The sequence below is a fragment of the Chenopodium album genome, chromosome 27 (assembly GCF_948465745.1).
Source record: "Chenopodium album chromosome 27, dcCheAlbu1.1, whole genome shotgun sequence".
Taxonomy (NCBI): Eukaryota; Viridiplantae; Streptophyta; class Magnoliopsida; order Caryophyllales; family Amaranthaceae; genus Chenopodium; species Chenopodium album.
This window is the reverse complement of record NC_137860.1, coordinates 33,352,421-33,369,471: the sequence shown is the minus strand read 5'-3', so window position 1 is coordinate 33,369,471 and position 17,051 is coordinate 33,352,421. Positions and strand designations below refer to the sequence as shown.

The window sequence follows — 17,051 nt, the reverse complement described above, 5'->3', positions numbered from 1 at the left end:
TTTATTGAAAAGTGAAGATAGTTGAAATAATACATTAACAACTGAGTGAAAAAAAAAATAAAAAAAAATAATGCAATTACAATTCTTTGTAATGATGGCACCTACTATTTATTAGTGATGGGAGGGCCACAAGAGAATCAAGAAACCTCTTTAGTTCTTTAGGGGATCATTAATGGCTTTCTTGGGTTTTAAGTAAGCTAACAATGATTTTCTTTTCCGGCAAGGTTTTTCACTAACTTATCAAAATTATTGTAAGATGAACCACCAGGTCTTGTAGCCTCCTCCGCTTTCTTCTTCCATTCCATGGCTTTTCCCTTCAATTCCTTCCCTTTCTCGCCGTTCATCATCTCTCTCACTAGTCCTTCAACTCCTTTTCTCTGAACACTACCTTCCTCCATCTCCACCCCAACCCTCCATCCCTGCCCTGCATATAGGCTATTCATTTGTTGCTCCCCGATAAACGGCCAGCATATCATGGGCACCCCTTCGCCTAAGCTCTCCAAGGTAGAATTCCACCCACAATGAGTCAAAAACACAGCAATAGAAGGATGTTGAAGCACCTTCTCTTGCAGGCACCAGCTCGATATCAGCCCTCTATCTTTGATCTCCTCCCTGTAACAGTCTTCAGTTATGATGTTCGATTCTCCTGTAACAAGGTCAGATCGAATAATCCATAAGAAAGGGTGCTTACTGTTTGCTAATCCCCATGCAAACTCCTTTAATTGCTCCGGAGTTAAAACAGCTATGCTCCCAAAATTAACATAAATGACTGATTTTGGACTCCTTTTGTCCAACCATTCTAAGCAATTATTGTCTTCCTTCCATAAACTCCCACTAAGAGGGAGTAGCTCTCGGTCGTTTGCCTGTTGGCTGAGCTTTGGGAGAGGGCCAATGGTGTAAATATTCGTTATCACCTTCCCGATTTCTTTCAAAACTTCGCCTTCTAAATCGTCAAATGTATTGAGTATTAAGCCTGCGGCAACTTTTGCATTTCTCGCTGACTCTGCCAAGTAGTTGAAGATGATCTCATTTGGATCTGTTGTTCGAAGAAATGTAGGAAGGTGCTTCATTCTAGCCTCTTTGATGAGTCCCGGAACCCAGTCAATCGATGTGTCAAGATACCCATTTGTAAGGTAAGTTTCATCTGCCAAAGATACATTGAGGAGAAGGATTAGATTTGGAGGCGTTCGATAATACCTCCTTATGACTTTTTGAGTTTTGCGATTGTCAACCTAAAACTTTGGCTATTAAAATCTTTAATTTGTTTTTAACAATTTTTTTTTTTTTTTTTAAAAACGTATTTGAAGCAAATACAAATCTAATAAGATCTTATATAGAGCTGTCAAAAGCTGATCCGACCCGAAATACCGACCCTAACCCGACCCTAACCGACCCTGTCTGAACCCGAAAAAAATGGTGACTCGAACCCGATTTGAAACCAATCCTAGACCCGAGTTGACCCGAGTATTTGAGACCCGAATCCGACCATGAACCGACCTAGAGAGGACCCGACTAGAATGTAACCCGTAAATTATTGACCTGAACCGAACCCGACTCGAACCCGAGAATGACCCAAACTCGATTTAACCCGGCAAAACCCGAGGTCAACCCGACCCGTTCCTAACCCGACTTGAATTTAAATCCGACCTGTTACAAACCCGATTCGAAATCAACCCGACTTATTATTGACCCGACCCAAATTCAACCCAACTTGTTATTGACCCAACCCAAATTTAAACTCGACCTATTACTAACCCGAATTTTAGGATTTAGGAGTTTTTGGGATAAAAATAGTACTCCGTATTGACCATTGAGTTTCAGGCTTTTTTTCAATTTATTTTGATTGATTTTCATTAGCCTAATTATCTTCAACTTCCTATATGAGCAATGAGCTTGAGCTATATGAGGAGATTGAGGATATGAGAAGATTGAGGATATGAGATGATAGAGGTGAGTGAGATGGAGCTATATGAGCTGTCAATGTTTTTTAAACGCATTTGAGGTAGTATGAGGTGAGTAAGGTGGTAGTGATTTCAGCCAAATGTATCTTCCTTTTTTTTTTTTTTTTCTAAATTTATCTTCAACTTCCATATAAGTATATGACTATTTAAAATCCTTTTAATGGTCCTTTTTTCAAATTTTTATTATTATTATTATTATTATTATTATTATTATTATTATTATTATTTTATTTTTATTTATTTTATTTATTTTATTGTTTAAGTTTTGACTTGAACCGAACCCGACCCAAACCCGAGAATGACCCGACTTAATTATAACCCGCAAATTATTGACTTGAACCGAACCCGACTCAAACCCGGTAATGACCCGAAAATGATTGACTTTAACCGAACCCGAACAGGACCCTAACTCATTTAAACCCGTAAAAACCCAAATTTAACCTGACTTATTTTTCACCCAACCCGAATGTAACCCGACCTTTTATTGACCCGACCTAAACCCGACCCGAACTCGAAAAGATGTATGACCCGACTTGACCCGACTCAAGCATGACCCAACCCGAACCCGACCCACATAGGTCCTGACATTAACCCGAGATAACCTGACCCATACAAACCCGACCCATTTACCCATACCCAGCTACCAAAGTATTTGTGAAAGTGATGGTGTGAGAGAAATAATATTCGTAATATAATAGCATTCTATATCAATTAAGGAAGTGTTGCAGCAATCATTATAAAACGGACGTAAGAGAAAAGTGTTACAATATACTACGTAGGACTGTAGGAGTGTATGAAATGGAGGGAGTAACGTGAATGTCTTTTTAATGTGTACTTTAAGTCCCCCCAATGTAACAAATTACTACGTATATAACATTCCGGCTCCAAAAATGAGCACATCATGTTCCCCGTCCCCTTCCGAAATAATTGTCAAATCTATGTCTATATTTTAAAAAAAAAAAATTTAAGGAAAAATCTATGTTTATATGGATATATCTGAAAATTTTCAATTATAAAAGTACGAGAATTATTTTTTTATAATTATTTGAAATAAAAATCTTGGATCTCTTGGAACCGGAAGGCTCTAATTTCTTGAGCTATCTCTCACTCTCATCTTCAGTCTTCTTTAAGTCCGTTAGATGCTTACATTTTAGATTTTGGAAAACACAGTGTGACAATAATTCTAATAAGAAAAAAAAAAAGAGGAGTAAAACTAAGTCTTCTTTTTCCATCCAATCTAAAGTAGGACTACTCTTTGTGTCTTTAACTAGACTAAATTAAACTATACTTTATATTTTATCAAATATATGTGTAAGGCAACTTTTATAATATATCCGCCTAAAGTTAGTTGTCACAATAGTATTTCAAATACATCTGTAGTGCAAGCATGCGACTAGAGTTAGATTCGCACCTAGTAAATATTACTTCTATCTAGAGAAGAAAGTTTCTACAATTACCTTTTAGAGGGAAATCACCTCTTTTGACAAGTTCGTCATATTGCATATACCCAAGCATACCACAAGCACTAGTAGTAAAAAAATGCAACAAAGGGATCCCCAATTCTATGCAAACTTCATGTACAAAGTTCATCATTGAATCCGAAATCACGCTAGTGATAGGAGGAGTATCAGGAGATTCAAGAAGCCTCATTAGGAGACTTCTAATGGCCATCTTTGGCTCCCCTTTAACAGCTCGAAAGGAATAACATATCTCATGAAGGTTGAATACGCTGCGCTTATTATCTGGTGGCAAGCCATCCGGAATAACTTCAATGCTGAAATCATTAAAGCCTTCAAGAAAGGGTGAGTCTGTGTTGGAGGAAGAAGCTAATCTAGCCACATTGAACTCAGTAAGCACCATTGTGATGTAAACGCCCCTCGAATGAAGGAGTTTCGCTAGTTTGAACATGGGGTTTATGTGGCCTTGGTATGGAACAGGTACACAAACAACATGAGGTTTATTGGTTGCCATTAGAGTTACACTCACACTTCTATCTTAGAAGGGAAAACTATAGCTTTTTGTTGTAAAATGTGGTGATTGGTCAAGTGCAAGTTTATGTTCCTATTTTATAAGAGTGATTGTATTTATGTAAGGCAGTTGTTTGTTGAGAAAGTATACTGTGCAATGTACTGTGAGATGGGCCCGTATACATTGATTAAGCAATTTATGTTAGAATAGAGTCACGTTTTATAAAAAAATACGAGTATATATCTCAAATGTTATTTCCATTTATTTCAGAATATTAGCAATAATTTAACTGATATGTTTGTTCATCTATATTTTTTACTATTAAAATCTATAATTTTGAACTTGTAATAAAACTTACGGAGTACAAAAGTTGATAATATGAAAATCAAGTTGTGATAACATGTACTCTATTACTCGTACAATTTATTCCGAAACCAACTGGAGAATATACTTCAAAATTTACTCCCTCCGTTTTCAATCATTTGTTTCGCTACATGTTCATTTTCTGCTTTTAGATCCCTCAATATAGCCAAAATAGGACGGCATATACAATCAAATACGGAGTAAAATAATTTTGACAGTTTTGTACCATGTATTGACAAGCTAGGATAGTCCACACACACTATGTGGTACGGAGTATATAACTTCTAGATCGTGAAAGCTGAATGTATGGTATCCTTTGCTTGATGCTTTAATTGAACAACCAGAAAAAAATTGTGGCTAGCTAATGTTGCTCAGCTGGATCTTGCGCACCAAAGGATAAGGAAATCCAAATTTCTTTATCCGGCTGATTCTGTAGTCATTATCCTTTATCTATGCAGGTAATCCAAGTTTATAACGACAGCATTTTACATTTACGAACAACACAAAAATGTCTCTATATATCGATTCCTAGATCCCAAAATGCCCTTTAGTAGTCCCAAGATATTTATGAACTTATGGTATGTTAAGCTTATAGGCGTTACAGGATGCTCAAGAAGCAGACGAGACACTGGCTTGACTAGGAATTTCTTCCCCAGTCTTTGTGGGATCTCAAATTCCCTTGGGGGACTTCCTTATTCCACGTTACTTAGTGTAGTACTGGGTAGAATATGTGGAGAACCCTTTAAGACCAGTCATTCTATTACCTTACCGTTGAACTTTCACTACTGCATCTGTTATTGCAATCTTGTAGGTGTATAGAATATCAAATATCATTGCTATCCCTTACCACATCAGGATCATCAACAAAGACCTCAAACGTTACATATTGCCCGAGAGATATTGCCCAACGAGTAGTCCCTTGAATGAATTGTGTAACAGATCATGTCCTCACCAAGTGAATACACTGTCCTGTTACTCCTGTAGTGTTCTCCCTTGTCCATGCTATTAGAATTGCAGTCCAAACCCTGCTATTAAAATAGTGCGTCAAATCAGCACCTATTACATTCAGGACTGATCATCTAACAACAATACTAGCAATCAAAAGTTAACCAATCTTACGCTTAGTATCTAACAAGAACTGCAATCAAGGGTAATGTTGACAGCAGATAACAAAAAGTCTGAAAACTGAGAAATCGTTTATCAGCTAACGCAGGCTGAAGGATTACATACCAATAGCAAGCTTCAGAGCTTCTGTCTTATGCACCACTCTAAGCATTAATGGGTGAAGCACAACAAAGGGTAGAAGGGTGTTTCAGAAAGAAAAAAGGGGGCGCATCCGTGCATGTATGATGTGTATCAATGAGATTCCATTCACTCAGAATATATTCTAATTTAATGTAATTCAAGACGACTGAGGGATCTTTTCTATTCATACAACAAAAAAAGCCAACGAATTAAATTCAGGAAGAAAAAAAAAAAGTACTAGTACTAGTTTACACGAGCTCAAGTCTTCGTGCAGAGGATTACCATTTTACCCTTTCTCCAAAGAGAAGACCTTTCAAAACATATGATGATCTTAAGTCTTCAAAATCTGTTCTGAAAGTTGGCTTAGAATCTCAATATATGCCTCCTGATCAAAGTCACCCCAAATCTACTACCAATTTCGCAGTGCTGCAGCATTTTATAAGCATACTGTATACAGACAAATATCTAACATCTCACAACAAAATTTCATGAATCAAGATATGATGATGGATGAACACCAAATGAACCCCTATCATCACTGCATATCTCAGCATCCAAATCACATTTACATGCGAGCTGAAGAAATTTTAATAACTTAATTTGTCTTCAGGTCAACAGAGGAAAAAATATGTATGTACCGTATGATTCCAATATCTTGCCATACAAACCCAGAATGCAGACCCAAGAAGAGAACCTATCTTTAGCTGATTGGGACTTTGGCCTTGTCGATGTTGACAAGCTCTTCTATGAGCTTCCTCTCTTCAACATTCAACTTTTTTGGAATCTCAACTTGCACTTTCACCAGCTGGTCCCCTCTTTTACTCTTTTTATTTACAAAAGGAACTCCCTTTTTTGCCATCATCAATGTCACATTAGGTTGGGTACCAGGAGGGATCTTCAGATCGGACATTCCATCAACTGTAGGAACTTTTTTTACTGTCCCCAAAATAGCATCAAGGTAAGAAACCTTGCAAGTATAGAGAATATTATTTCCATCCCTTCTCAAAACGGGATCCTCACGAACTTCGAATACAACAAACAGATCACCAGGGGGGCCACCTTTTTTCCCGGAATTGCCCTCACATTCAAACCTTATTTTGTTCCCAGTATCTACTCCAGCAGGGACTTTTACATTAATTTTCTTGGATTTTTTCACTCTTCCTTCACCACGACACTTATTGCAGGGGGTACTACTCTCGCCCATTCCATCACAATCAGGGCAGGAGAGTGCCTGCTGAACTATACCAAAAGGTGTTCTTATTGATGAGATAAGCTGCCCATGGCCGTTGCATGTTCTGCAAACATAAGACTTCGAACCGGGCTTGGCACCCGAGGCTTCACAGGTGGGGCAATCTTCGAGCCTGTTTATCTCAATATCCTTATCTATCCCAAACACTGCCTCCCTGAAATCCAGCCTAAGACTGTAAGCCAGGTCCTCACCCTCTGAAAATCCGTTTCGAAAGTTTCCCCCCATACCCATTCCATCAAAGTTGTTGAGTAATTCATCAAATATGCTGCTGAAGCCCTGAAAAAATGAGATGCAAGGAGAACTAAAATTCCTTGGTAGGAGACAACTAGACAAGTGAAGCAGGTCAGACAAGTCTGCTTCAGACTCTGGTCATTTTGGTTACCCATTAAATTTTTTTATTCAAAATTCACCAGCTTTTAGTTAGTTTTTCAGGATACTTTGTATGCAGTTTCAGGTCATAAAACCGTGTACAAACCAAGTAAGCCAATTTTGGTTGAATGTTAAGAGTAGGGACAGCCTTTTCCAGCATTATCAGGATGGATAATGTATGGACATCAGTAAAAACAGAAACTTACCCCCATGCTTGGGCCACCTTTAAGACCATCCTCTCCAAATCTATCATATATGGAGCGCTTCTCATCATCTGACAAGATCTGTGGTTTGGAAAATATTATCAGTAGACAATGGTTACCAAATGCATACCCAAATCTGACAGGTATATCAGACAGATCAGCTAGAGCAGGGACTGCGCATAGAAAGGAAACTTACCTCATAGGCATTACTAATTTCCTTAAATTTTTGTTCTGCTCCTGGATCTCTGCAACATGGAGGGATGGAGAAAAAAAAAATTATTATTCCAACTACACACAGGAAGGGGATTGCCAAACAAAGAGCAACATAAACAACAAACTTATGAACAGATTGACATCTCTGTCAAAAAAAAAAAAGACATCTCGACAGATAACCCTATGATAACACTCATGCCTAGCGAGTCATGTCATGCCACTACCCTTTATAACTTTTGAATCGATTGACATCTAGATAACCCTTTCTTCAATATAACAACCCAAATGTTTCAAAGCTGCACACTTACAGTAGTCAACAAACTGCCCTCCCTGCTGCATGGTAAAAATCATTTTTTTTTTTACTACCCCTCAGAGCCTTCCATGAAAAGTATACATAACCACAGAGAATCATTGTTACTTTAAGGAGAAATCCAAACCAAATGAGCATGTTGTAATCTATGATAGTTTATTATCAGTAAACATCAAATAGTGATTATTGATTAAAGCCCCAACTATTCAGAAGTTAACTGATGCAATTACAACCCCAAGACAAGATCAACTATATTTTCAGATGACTATGTCACAGAGTTAGAGCACAATAAACATTGATGCATTCTAACAAATCCAAAGAGGTAAGGTGATTACGATGCCACAATTATATACTTGCTGATCTGCAATCCACACATCCATAACTGAAAGAGAGGTGGGGAAAATGATCAATATCACCTTGAACATAGTGCAGTTGAGAATAAAGATAATTGGCAATTTAGATGGTTTACAACAGTAAAATCGATACCACAGAAATAAAATCTGCATAATCCTAAGAGCTAAAATTTTTTTGACAACTTCAATAAGAGCCAACATGAATTAAAAGTTTTAAAAGGGGGTGGAAATTTTTTATGCCAAGATGCCCAAATCGATATCACAAAATTGAGGAATCAATAATCTTTTAAAAATTGCTTTATTTGAGAATTTTGAAGGTCAGCACTTAGGCCCAAAGCTTCCATCATGACTCAGTCAGACCTGAACTTTTATGTCTGCAGATAAAGTCTAGCATTGGCTAAAATGAGTATTATCGAAAGTTATTCAGAGAGAGCCTGCTACAGATACATATGGGTTAATACAATGGTATGTAAGTATGCATCATTATAAAGGCTGAACTTCAACTTACTTGTTTACATCAGGATGATAAGTCCGCGCAAGCTTCTTATAAGCTGCATAAATGAGAGTTATCAACCATATATGATTAAACCAGTTACTCTTGGGAGAAAAACAAAGTTCAGATAAACAGACTTCAATAACTAGAAGCACAAACATACGGAGGAAATCTTAATTTGCAGGACCACTATGGAGCATTTTGATGGTAAAAAACAAACTAGGAAAACATATGAGAGACACGATAAGGCACCACAAGTCCACAAGCTGCAAATATAAAATGTTCTAGGCATGCAATACTTTCCACTGTAATGCATAGGCTACCTACACAAAGACCAATCTGATGGATATAAGAGACGAAAGGAGACCAAGGCAGCATTATAGCCTTTTCTAAGGGCGGCATAAGAACAACCTTAACATCAAGATAAACAGGTTTAATTGATGCTGTATCAGAACACAAAAAAACTACCTTACTTAGCAGATGTACTCACCACTTTTTATTTCAGGCTTCTTAGCATCTTCTGCAATACCAAGGACAGAGTAGTAATTCTGCATGTTCAATACAGTCATGGTCAGAATACGCCTGCCAACTGAAAACAATGGTGCACTGCTGTAATATAATCTCAAGGAAATAAAGCAACTACATAGCAGAAGACATCTGACCCTCTGAGCTTTGACAATGAGATGGGAATGTGATCGCTTGAAACAATATGAGTCATTATGGGGCATTGAGCTTAGAATTGTGTGAGAACAATCTGGAGAAAAGATGGTTGAGCAAGATGAAGCCAACACCCCCTTGCTTGTGGAACTGCCATTTTTCAGTCAAAAGTTAACAGAAGGTTTAATAAAAGTCCAGAAAAAATAACATGTTAATTAGTTTGTACAAGATATACTGTTACACATTAACCACAACCATTGTCACTTACATCTCAGGATTATTAAATTGTAGCATATATATACTTTATGCACCATTCACATAATCCTCTTTGACCATCTTTGATTATTTATATGTAAGAAAAAGCATAGCTGAGAGGGATCCTGTTAGATTTGTTTCAAAATAAATTTTCAAAATATCAAATTTGTAAATTTTTACCAAAATATGATCAAAGGTATGATTTTTATGGTCAATACACTACAACTACAAAAACCAAAAGTAAAATTAATGCGCAAAAACAAACTAGAGAACGGCAATAATAAGATGCCAACAAACATATACCTTCTAGAATAAAATTTGGTGCTTACCAATGTGAAGAAAAAAAAATAGAGCTTGTAGTACTATATGTTCCTGGCATTTGACTCTGCAAGCCACAATAAGGGACAAACGTTCCACATGGCATGGTCGCCATGAACATACACTGAAACACCTGTATAAAAGAAAGAATTTGTATCAGAGTTAGCATATGTTTAATTAATCATAATGCACAGATATAAGATATCATTTTGAAGCACAAACAAACTAATATCGTGAAACTTGGAAGGAAGACAAGGTTGATGATATCATAAAATTTATATGTATATATATATACAAATTGTCGAATTACAAGTAAATTAAGCAAAATCATCCAGGGTAGAAAGAGTCGCAAGTGCAATTACAGTGAATTACTTGTAGGCTTCACGCATAGTTTTTACAGACTACAAAAGTTGCTTGTGCTAAATATGCAGACGGGAGAAAAGTGGCATAGCTAAGTACAGAATTATGTAGGAAATGGACTATGGAGATTTGTTCTGAGTGGTTGGAAGACTTTTTGTTTGAGAAAACACAGGTATGCAACTACACTGGCTAGTTTGATCAACAACATCCAAAAATAAAATTAAGGTACACTAAACATGAAGTAGTTGTGAAGTAATGTTTTAATAAAAAGTGCATTAGCAAAAGACACACATGTACTAAGCCACTAATATCACTACAATATTTTCAGGCCAAGGTAACTAATATCTTTTTTACAACTCAATCTCTTTCTAATTTTTCTTCAATATATCGAAATGCTCAATCATAATGAGACCATTTGCATATGTTCTATTGAGAATGCAGGTTTCTCATGCATGAAAGATGTAATGTATTGACTAATTATAAGTTTTTCACTGCAGAAAATAATATTCACTGAAGTTGAGGACTCTGAGGATAAATCTCAAACTAGCAACAATCACTACTAAAAGTACAGTAAATTGATTAGCAATGAACTCAACAAATCCGTATGGGAAAAAATCAGCATCATTCAAGGAGCTCGTGGAAAATGATTGATTATAGCATAATATTGCTAGCCTCTTAAACCCATTTATGCCACAACCGACTTTTAAACCCTAACCGTTGTCTTTTGAACATCTTCCATTGCCGCATAACTCATATAGGTGCATAAACATATGATATCCCATCAAAACATAAGTCAATTTCCATCATTTCCCTAAATTTGCTAACATACCTTCCTCCTGGCGGTCGTATACACATCCACAGTCCACCACTCCACCTAGTATACATAACTAAAATCCTCAAACATATGTCATTGCACATTCTTCAGATATGTTAAAGTAGTTTCCTTTCTTGCTCATTTCACCAGAAAAGTCAACACTTTACTTGAAAGTTCAATCCCAAGCTCATTACTCACAACACATGCCTCAAAAACCAAACATTTTGTTTCATAAGCCACAAATATCTCAAGATTATCAGAAATAATCACCCTATTTCCTTATATATTCAATTTCAATTGAAAGATGAAACATTTCCATTAAAAGTAGCAAGGACCCACATCACATAAATGTCCCAAATGAAAACAAAACCCATAATACACTTGTAACAATAAAAGGGGTGGTGTAAGATTCTAAATAATCATTGAATTCAAAGCTTAAAGAAATATATAGTCAAAGGTGAAATTGAGCTGAAATAGAAGAACAATCAAAGAAATGGGAGAAATTAAGTCAAATGGGAGATGAACTCACTGGTTGCGAAATTCCACCAAAGACAGCTACGAGAAATAGGATTATTGAACAATTTTGCTGAACTCTGCACTCTTAAGTCTCAATTTTGCAGAACTACCTGCGCCAATTTAGGTCGAGATATTTGAGAAAGGTCACTCTTTTGCGGCAAACTATCTTGGTAAGAAATATGGACCTTTGCTGTGCGTTTCATATTTTAGATTGGAAGGTTGAAGATTAGAGACTAACTAATCTTGGTTTGTATTAAAATACTGAATACTCCCGATTATGTGATGGATTATCATCCCCGCCCTTATGGCTATTTAAACACCAAAAAAAATTTTGGGTCGTTCTTTCTAAAAAAGAGTAAATTGCTATAGGAAAAAGAAAGATAAAAACTTTGAAACTAAACGAGTAAAAATTGTAACTTAATTTTATTTGTACATTTGTCATTTACTTTATTTCTAACTTCCCTTTGTAATTGACATATTGATATTCGAGAAATACTCGTAGATATTATGGTGCTATAGGAGTGATAAGGATCCATCAATTAGTAGGGCTTGGAGATGGTGGACTCGACTCATTTGTCATGTACAAACTCATTTTATAAAAATCGATTTATTAAAACAAAATCAATAGTACATGTGTTTGTTTACTTAGCTTAAAATTTCTTTTTTGTGGTCAACTGGTTTTAGAATGGGCATATTTTAACATTTAGGGTACATCCTCTTTATCTTCAAATAACATGTTTCAAGGTTAATAAAATTCAATCAGGTGTAAACCTAATGTGAAAAACAAGTTTAATTAAGGGTCTGTTCATATTTACTTAATTTTAGTTCAGTTCAGCTCCAATCAATCAGTTCAGTTCAGCTCAGCTCCAATCAGTTCAGTTCAGTTCAGTTTCAATCAGTTCAGTTCAATTCAGTTCAGCTCCAATCAGTTCAGTTCAGTTCAATTCAGCTCAGTTCAGTAAATGTGAACCGACCCTAAGTATAATCAATTAAGGCCCCGTTCTCTTCACCTTTTTTTTGCTGAACTGAAATTTTACTAAAACAAAATTATATTTGCTAAACTTAAATTAATTTTACTAAACTTAAATTGATTTTACTGAACTGAAATTATTTTTGCTGAACTGAAATTATTTTTACTGATTTTCAATTATAATTTTTTTTTAAGAAAACTGAATTTTACTAAACTGAACTTATTTTTACTAAATTGAAATTATTTTTACTTAATATTATTTTTGTAAGGCGAAGAGAACAGGGCCTAAGTTTATTAGTGTTTTTTTTAAAAAAAAGTTTAATTAACTCAGTTCATACAAGTTTAAGCGAAGAGAATCAGCCAACGATAATGTAACAAATTGTAATACATATGTAGTTTAAGTCTGTGACCAAACAACACATAAAGTTAGAATCGTATTCAATATAAAAAATATTGTTTTGGACAAATTAGTGATAAAATAATTCTCTCGACCCAAGTTAAATTGATTTGGGTCTTATTTTATAGCATTAAAATCACGATTATTGAATCAAACTTACACAATTAACATATTAAGATTGATATTTTTGAAATTTAAGTATATTTTACCAAGCATTTTCTTGTTAACAAAACTATGAATTTGAAGTAAATAATAGCACCCAATAGAAAAATTAATGTATTGGAGAAAGAAAAAAAAAAAACCTACACAAAAAATCAAGACGAACCCTAATTTCAACTTTAGGACGGAGTTCAGAACATTGAACAGGAAAACCCGAGCTCAATGAAATAACTTTCTCACTCTAAAACTCCAATCATTTCCCATACAATGAACAACACCACCAACCCTCCTTCTCCGCCACCTCCCACCGCCGAAGAAACTCACCCCGCCGCAAACACCACCACCGATGAAACTCACCCCGCCCCAAACACCACCGCCGAAGAAACTAACCCCGCCACCACTACCAACAACGACGACGACAACAACACCAACAACGACAACAACACCAACAACGACAACAACACCAACACCAACAACAACGACAACAACAACAACAACAACAACGATGACAACAACAATGCAACCTCCGACGACGTTTCCACCCCATCAAACCCCCTCTCACCGCCACCTCCCGACGACGACACCACCACCACCACCTCCGAAGTACCCATCATCCCAAAACGCCGCCGCAAACGTAAACATTACCAAGGCACAATTTCCATGGTCCTTCGTCCTCACTCTTCTTCTCGCTCTTCCTCTTCTCTCCTTGACTCACTCTCCCTCTCTCTTCCTCGCCGCCGCCGTCGCATCGCCGACCTCTCCAAGGACCCGCCGCCCCTCGATGTTGATGCTCTCATCGCAATCTCAGTTGGGTTTCCGATTGATTCTCTTACTGAAGAAGAAATTGATGATGCTGTGATTCCTACTCTTGGAAGTGCCGATCAATCTCAGTATATTAGTGTCAGAAATCTTATACTGTCTAAGTGGAGGTCGAATGTTTCCTCTCTCATCACGCGCGATCACGTGATGGAGTCTGCGAAGCCGGAGCATCGTCATCTTGTTGATGCTGCACTTGGGTTTTTGGTTAATCGTGGGTACGTTAATTTTGGGCTTGCTCCTGAGATTAAGGAGAAGAAGCCGTGCGACAACAATGGTGATGGTGTTGTAGGGGAGGCCAACATTGTTGTCGTCGGCGCGGGGCTGGCGGGACTTTGTGCGGCCCGCCAGCTCCAGGGTATGGGGTTTAAGGTTGTGGTTTTAGAAGGGCGGGCACGGCCCGGGGGAAGGGTTCGCACGAGGAAGATGTGTGGGGAGGAAGGGGGTGTTGTGGGTGCTGCAGATTTAGGCGGGAGCGTGCTGACCGGAATCAATGGGAATCCGCTCGGAGTTTTGGCGCGGCAATTGGGTTTTCCACTTCATAAGGTGAGAGATATTTGTCCTCTTTATTTGCCTAATGGAAAAGCTGTTGATTCTGATGTTGATTCTAGAGTAGAAGCTGCATTTAATAAATTGTTAGATAGGGTTTGTAAGCTTAGGCAGGTTATGATGGAAGAAATGAGAAGTGTAGATGTTTCACTTGGAACTGCATTAGAGGCATTTAGGAAGGTTGTTAATGTGGCTGATGATCCTCAGGAGAAAATGTTGTTGAATTGGCATTTGGCTAATTTAGAGTATGCCAATGCTTCATTAATGTCGAATCTGTCAATGGCGTTTTGGGATCAAGATGACCCTTATGAGATGGGTGGGGATCATTGTTTTATTCCGGGTGGGAATGAGAGGTTTATTCGAGCCTTGGCGGAGGATTTACCAATTTTTTACAATCGCACGGTGGAGAGCATTAGGTATGGGGATGATGGGGTGTTGGTTTATGCAGGTGGGCAGGAATTTCGGGCTGATATGGTTCTGTGTACTATGCCATTAGGAGTTTTGAAGAGGGGGGATATTGAGTTTGTGCCTCCCCTACCTCAAAAGAAGAGGGATGCTATTGATAGGTTAGGATTTGGGCTGTTGAATAAGGTTGCAATGTTGTTCCCGTATAATTTTTGGGGTGCTGAAATCGATACTTTTGGACATTTGTCGGAGGACCCATCTAGGAGGGGTGAATTCTTCTTGTTCTATAGCTATTCTTCAGTTTCAGGTGGGCCTCTTCTGGTGGCCCTTGTTGCAGGGGAGGCAGCCATTGAATTTGAGAAGGTATCTCCTATGGAATCAGTGGGGAGGGTTATGGATATATTGAGGGGGATATTTTACCCAAAAGGAGTGGATGTTCCAGACCCGGTTCAGGCAGTTTGCACCCGATGGGGTCAAGACAGGTTCACTTATGGTTCTTATTCTTATGTTGCTATTGGGGCATCTGGTGATGATTATGATATCCTTGCAGAAAGTATAGGGAATGGGAGGGTTTTCTTTGCTGGAGAGGCGACCAATAGGCAGTATCCCGCTACTATGCATGGTGCTTTCCTTAGTGGGATGAGGGAGGCTGCCAATATACTAAAGGCTGCCAAAAGAAGATCATTGATTCCAGCTGACAAGGCAGAAAATATTAGTTCAGAGAATATTGAGGATCTGAGTCAAATATTTTTGAAACCAGACATGCAATTTGGGAGCTTCTCTGTTTTGTTTGATCCAAGATCAGATGATCCTGAATCTCAATCACTTTTAAGGGTTGAGTTTCGGGGTGAGAAATTGGAAACTACTGCTCTGTTTCTGTATGGTCTGCTTTCAAGGTGTCAAGCACTTGAGCTGAACAATGTGGAAACTGATTTGGATAGGCTAAATTTGTTGAATGAGAAGTTCGATTTGCGGTTAGTTGGCAAAAAAGGATTATGCTCTTCTGCAGAATCACTTATTGCAGCTGTTAAAGCAAATATATGCTCTAAAGAAGGAGCATGATCTTGAATGTACACCTTACTCCCAGCTCAGAAGGGAAGAACTGTAAGTTATGAGCAACTGACATAGAAGTCCATTGTTGTACATTAGTGTTTCTAGGATGATGAGGGATTAAATCAATTACTCTCAGACTAAGCAAATTTTTATGTTAGAATAGGTAAGTTATGGTGGTAAGCTGACTTATTAGTAGGTTGTGACTAATTTATCGAATTTGAGCTAGAGGATTCAGTGATCAATTGTTTAGTCCTTTTTATGTACATTATAGCTATTCTATATGAATGTGTGATTTATTTTACTATGTTATTTGGTTTTTTTTTTTTTTATAATATGCCTTGGCTACTTGATGAACTTGAAGCTGTAGCCTATTGATGCTGAAAAATATTGCTGTAAATTGAATCTCTTGTTTTGGTTATTGCTGCATCATATATGGTCTTGCCAGTTTGCATTCTCTATGAAATATCAATGTTATGTTGGCCTGCTGCTTCGTCTTTTCCACTAATAAGGTGGTGGTTTGCTCTAAAATTCAGCCACTATAGGAAGCAACCCAACTTATATTACAAAAACAAGAAGAGCGACGGTTGTGAGGTAGTTGTATTACTCTGTTTTGGTCCATAAGAAATCCCAAAAACTTTGACAGAAATGGGTTATAATTCCATGTGGTTATAATCCCAAAAACTAGTTGTATTCTCCGTAGCCGATTGCGAAGAAGGTGTTGCTACCGCATTCCAGATGTGGGTAGATTATTTGGCGTTCAGGGGGTGCTGAGGCGGCTGAGCTCAGGTTGCGCACAGCGGCGGAGAGAGAGTGAGAGGTGGTGAATACGGCGGAGGATTTGCGGGTGACGGCGGTGAAGATCGATCGTAGTGCCATTGTTTTACTCTCTTCTTGAGTTTTGAGTGTTTTGAGTGAATGATCAATTTTATTAGTGTGACTAGTGACCCGTGTTACGATTAACCTACTCTAACCGTTTTTATTTTTTTTTTTTTTTTTGACGAGTACTCTAACCGTTTTTAAATGCTTGCTCCTTTTTCGTTTTGCGGTCGTTTTTA

General features: G+C 37.6%; 3 protein-coding genes across 3 annotated transcripts; 1 reads left to right on the top strand and 2 right to left on the bottom strand.

Annotated features, from left to right (window-relative positions):
- Positions 1–26: 26 nt before the first annotated feature.
- LOC145619503 (7-deoxyloganetin glucosyltransferase-like) lies at positions 27–4,082 on the bottom strand. The gene is made up of 2 exons (XM_081674206.1): positions 3,419–4,082; positions 27–1,144 (listed from the first exon to the last, which is right to left on the bottom strand). The coding sequence occupies exons 1-2, from the start codon at positions 3,930–3,932 to the stop codon at positions 198–200; spliced, it is 1,461 nt and encodes a 486-aa protein (XP_081530332.1). The 5' UTR covers positions 3,933–4,082; the 3' UTR covers positions 27–197.
- Positions 4,083–5,620: 1,538 nt separating this feature from the next.
- LOC145620278 (chaperone protein dnaJ A7A, chloroplastic-like) lies at positions 5,621–11,851 on the bottom strand. Its single transcript, XM_081674923.1, has 8 exons — positions 11,661–11,851; positions 9,969–10,090; positions 9,390–9,534; positions 9,218–9,275; positions 8,743–8,785; positions 7,555–7,603; positions 7,362–7,439; positions 5,621–7,062 (listed from the first exon to the last, which is right to left on the bottom strand). The coding sequence occupies exons 2-8, from the start codon at positions 10,076–10,078 to the stop codon at positions 6,238–6,240; spliced, it is 1,308 nt and encodes a 435-aa protein (XP_081531049.1). The 5' UTR covers positions 10,079–10,090; positions 11,661–11,851; the 3' UTR covers positions 5,621–6,237.
- Positions 11,852–13,699: 1,848 nt separating this feature from the next.
- On the top strand, positions 13,700–16,297 carry LOC145620397 (lysine-specific histone demethylase 1 homolog 1-like). The gene has a single exon (XM_081675072.1). It carries the CDS (start codon positions 13,834–13,836, stop codon positions 16,003–16,005), a length of 2,172 nt encoding a protein of 723 aa, XP_081531198.1. The 5' UTR covers positions 13,700–13,833; the 3' UTR covers positions 16,006–16,297.
- The last annotated feature ends 754 nt before the right edge of the window (positions 16,298–17,051 follow it).

What these genes read in the sequence shown, in the direction of transcription:
- LOC145619503 (XM_081674206.1), bottom strand. Translation starts at nt 3,932, where the DNA reads ATGGCAACCAATAAACCTCATGTTGTTTGTGTACCTGTTCCATACCAA. An exon ending in AGGTGATTTCCCTCTAAAAG is followed by an intron (nt 1,145 to 3,418) that starts GTAATTGTAGAA and finishes TATCTTTGGCAG; the next exon opens with ATGAAACTTACCTTACAAAT.
- LOC145620278 (XM_081674923.1), bottom strand. Translation starts at nt 10,078, where the DNA reads ATGTTCATGGCGACCATGCCATGTGGAACGTTTGTCCCTTATTGTGGC. An exon ending in ATTTTTTTTTCTTCACATTG is followed by an intron (nt 9,535 to 9,968) that starts GTAAGCACCAAA and finishes GAAAAATGGCAG; the next exon opens with TTCCACAAGCAAGGGGGTGT. An exon ending in TATCATCCTGATGTAAACAA is followed by an intron (nt 7,604 to 8,742) that starts GTAAGTTGAAGT and finishes TCCATGTTGCAG; the next exon opens with AGATCCAGGAGCAGAACAAA.
- LOC145620397 (XM_081675072.1), top strand. Translation starts at nt 13,834, where the DNA reads ATGGTCCTTCGTCCTCACTCTTCTTCTCGCTCTTCCTCTTCTCTCCTT.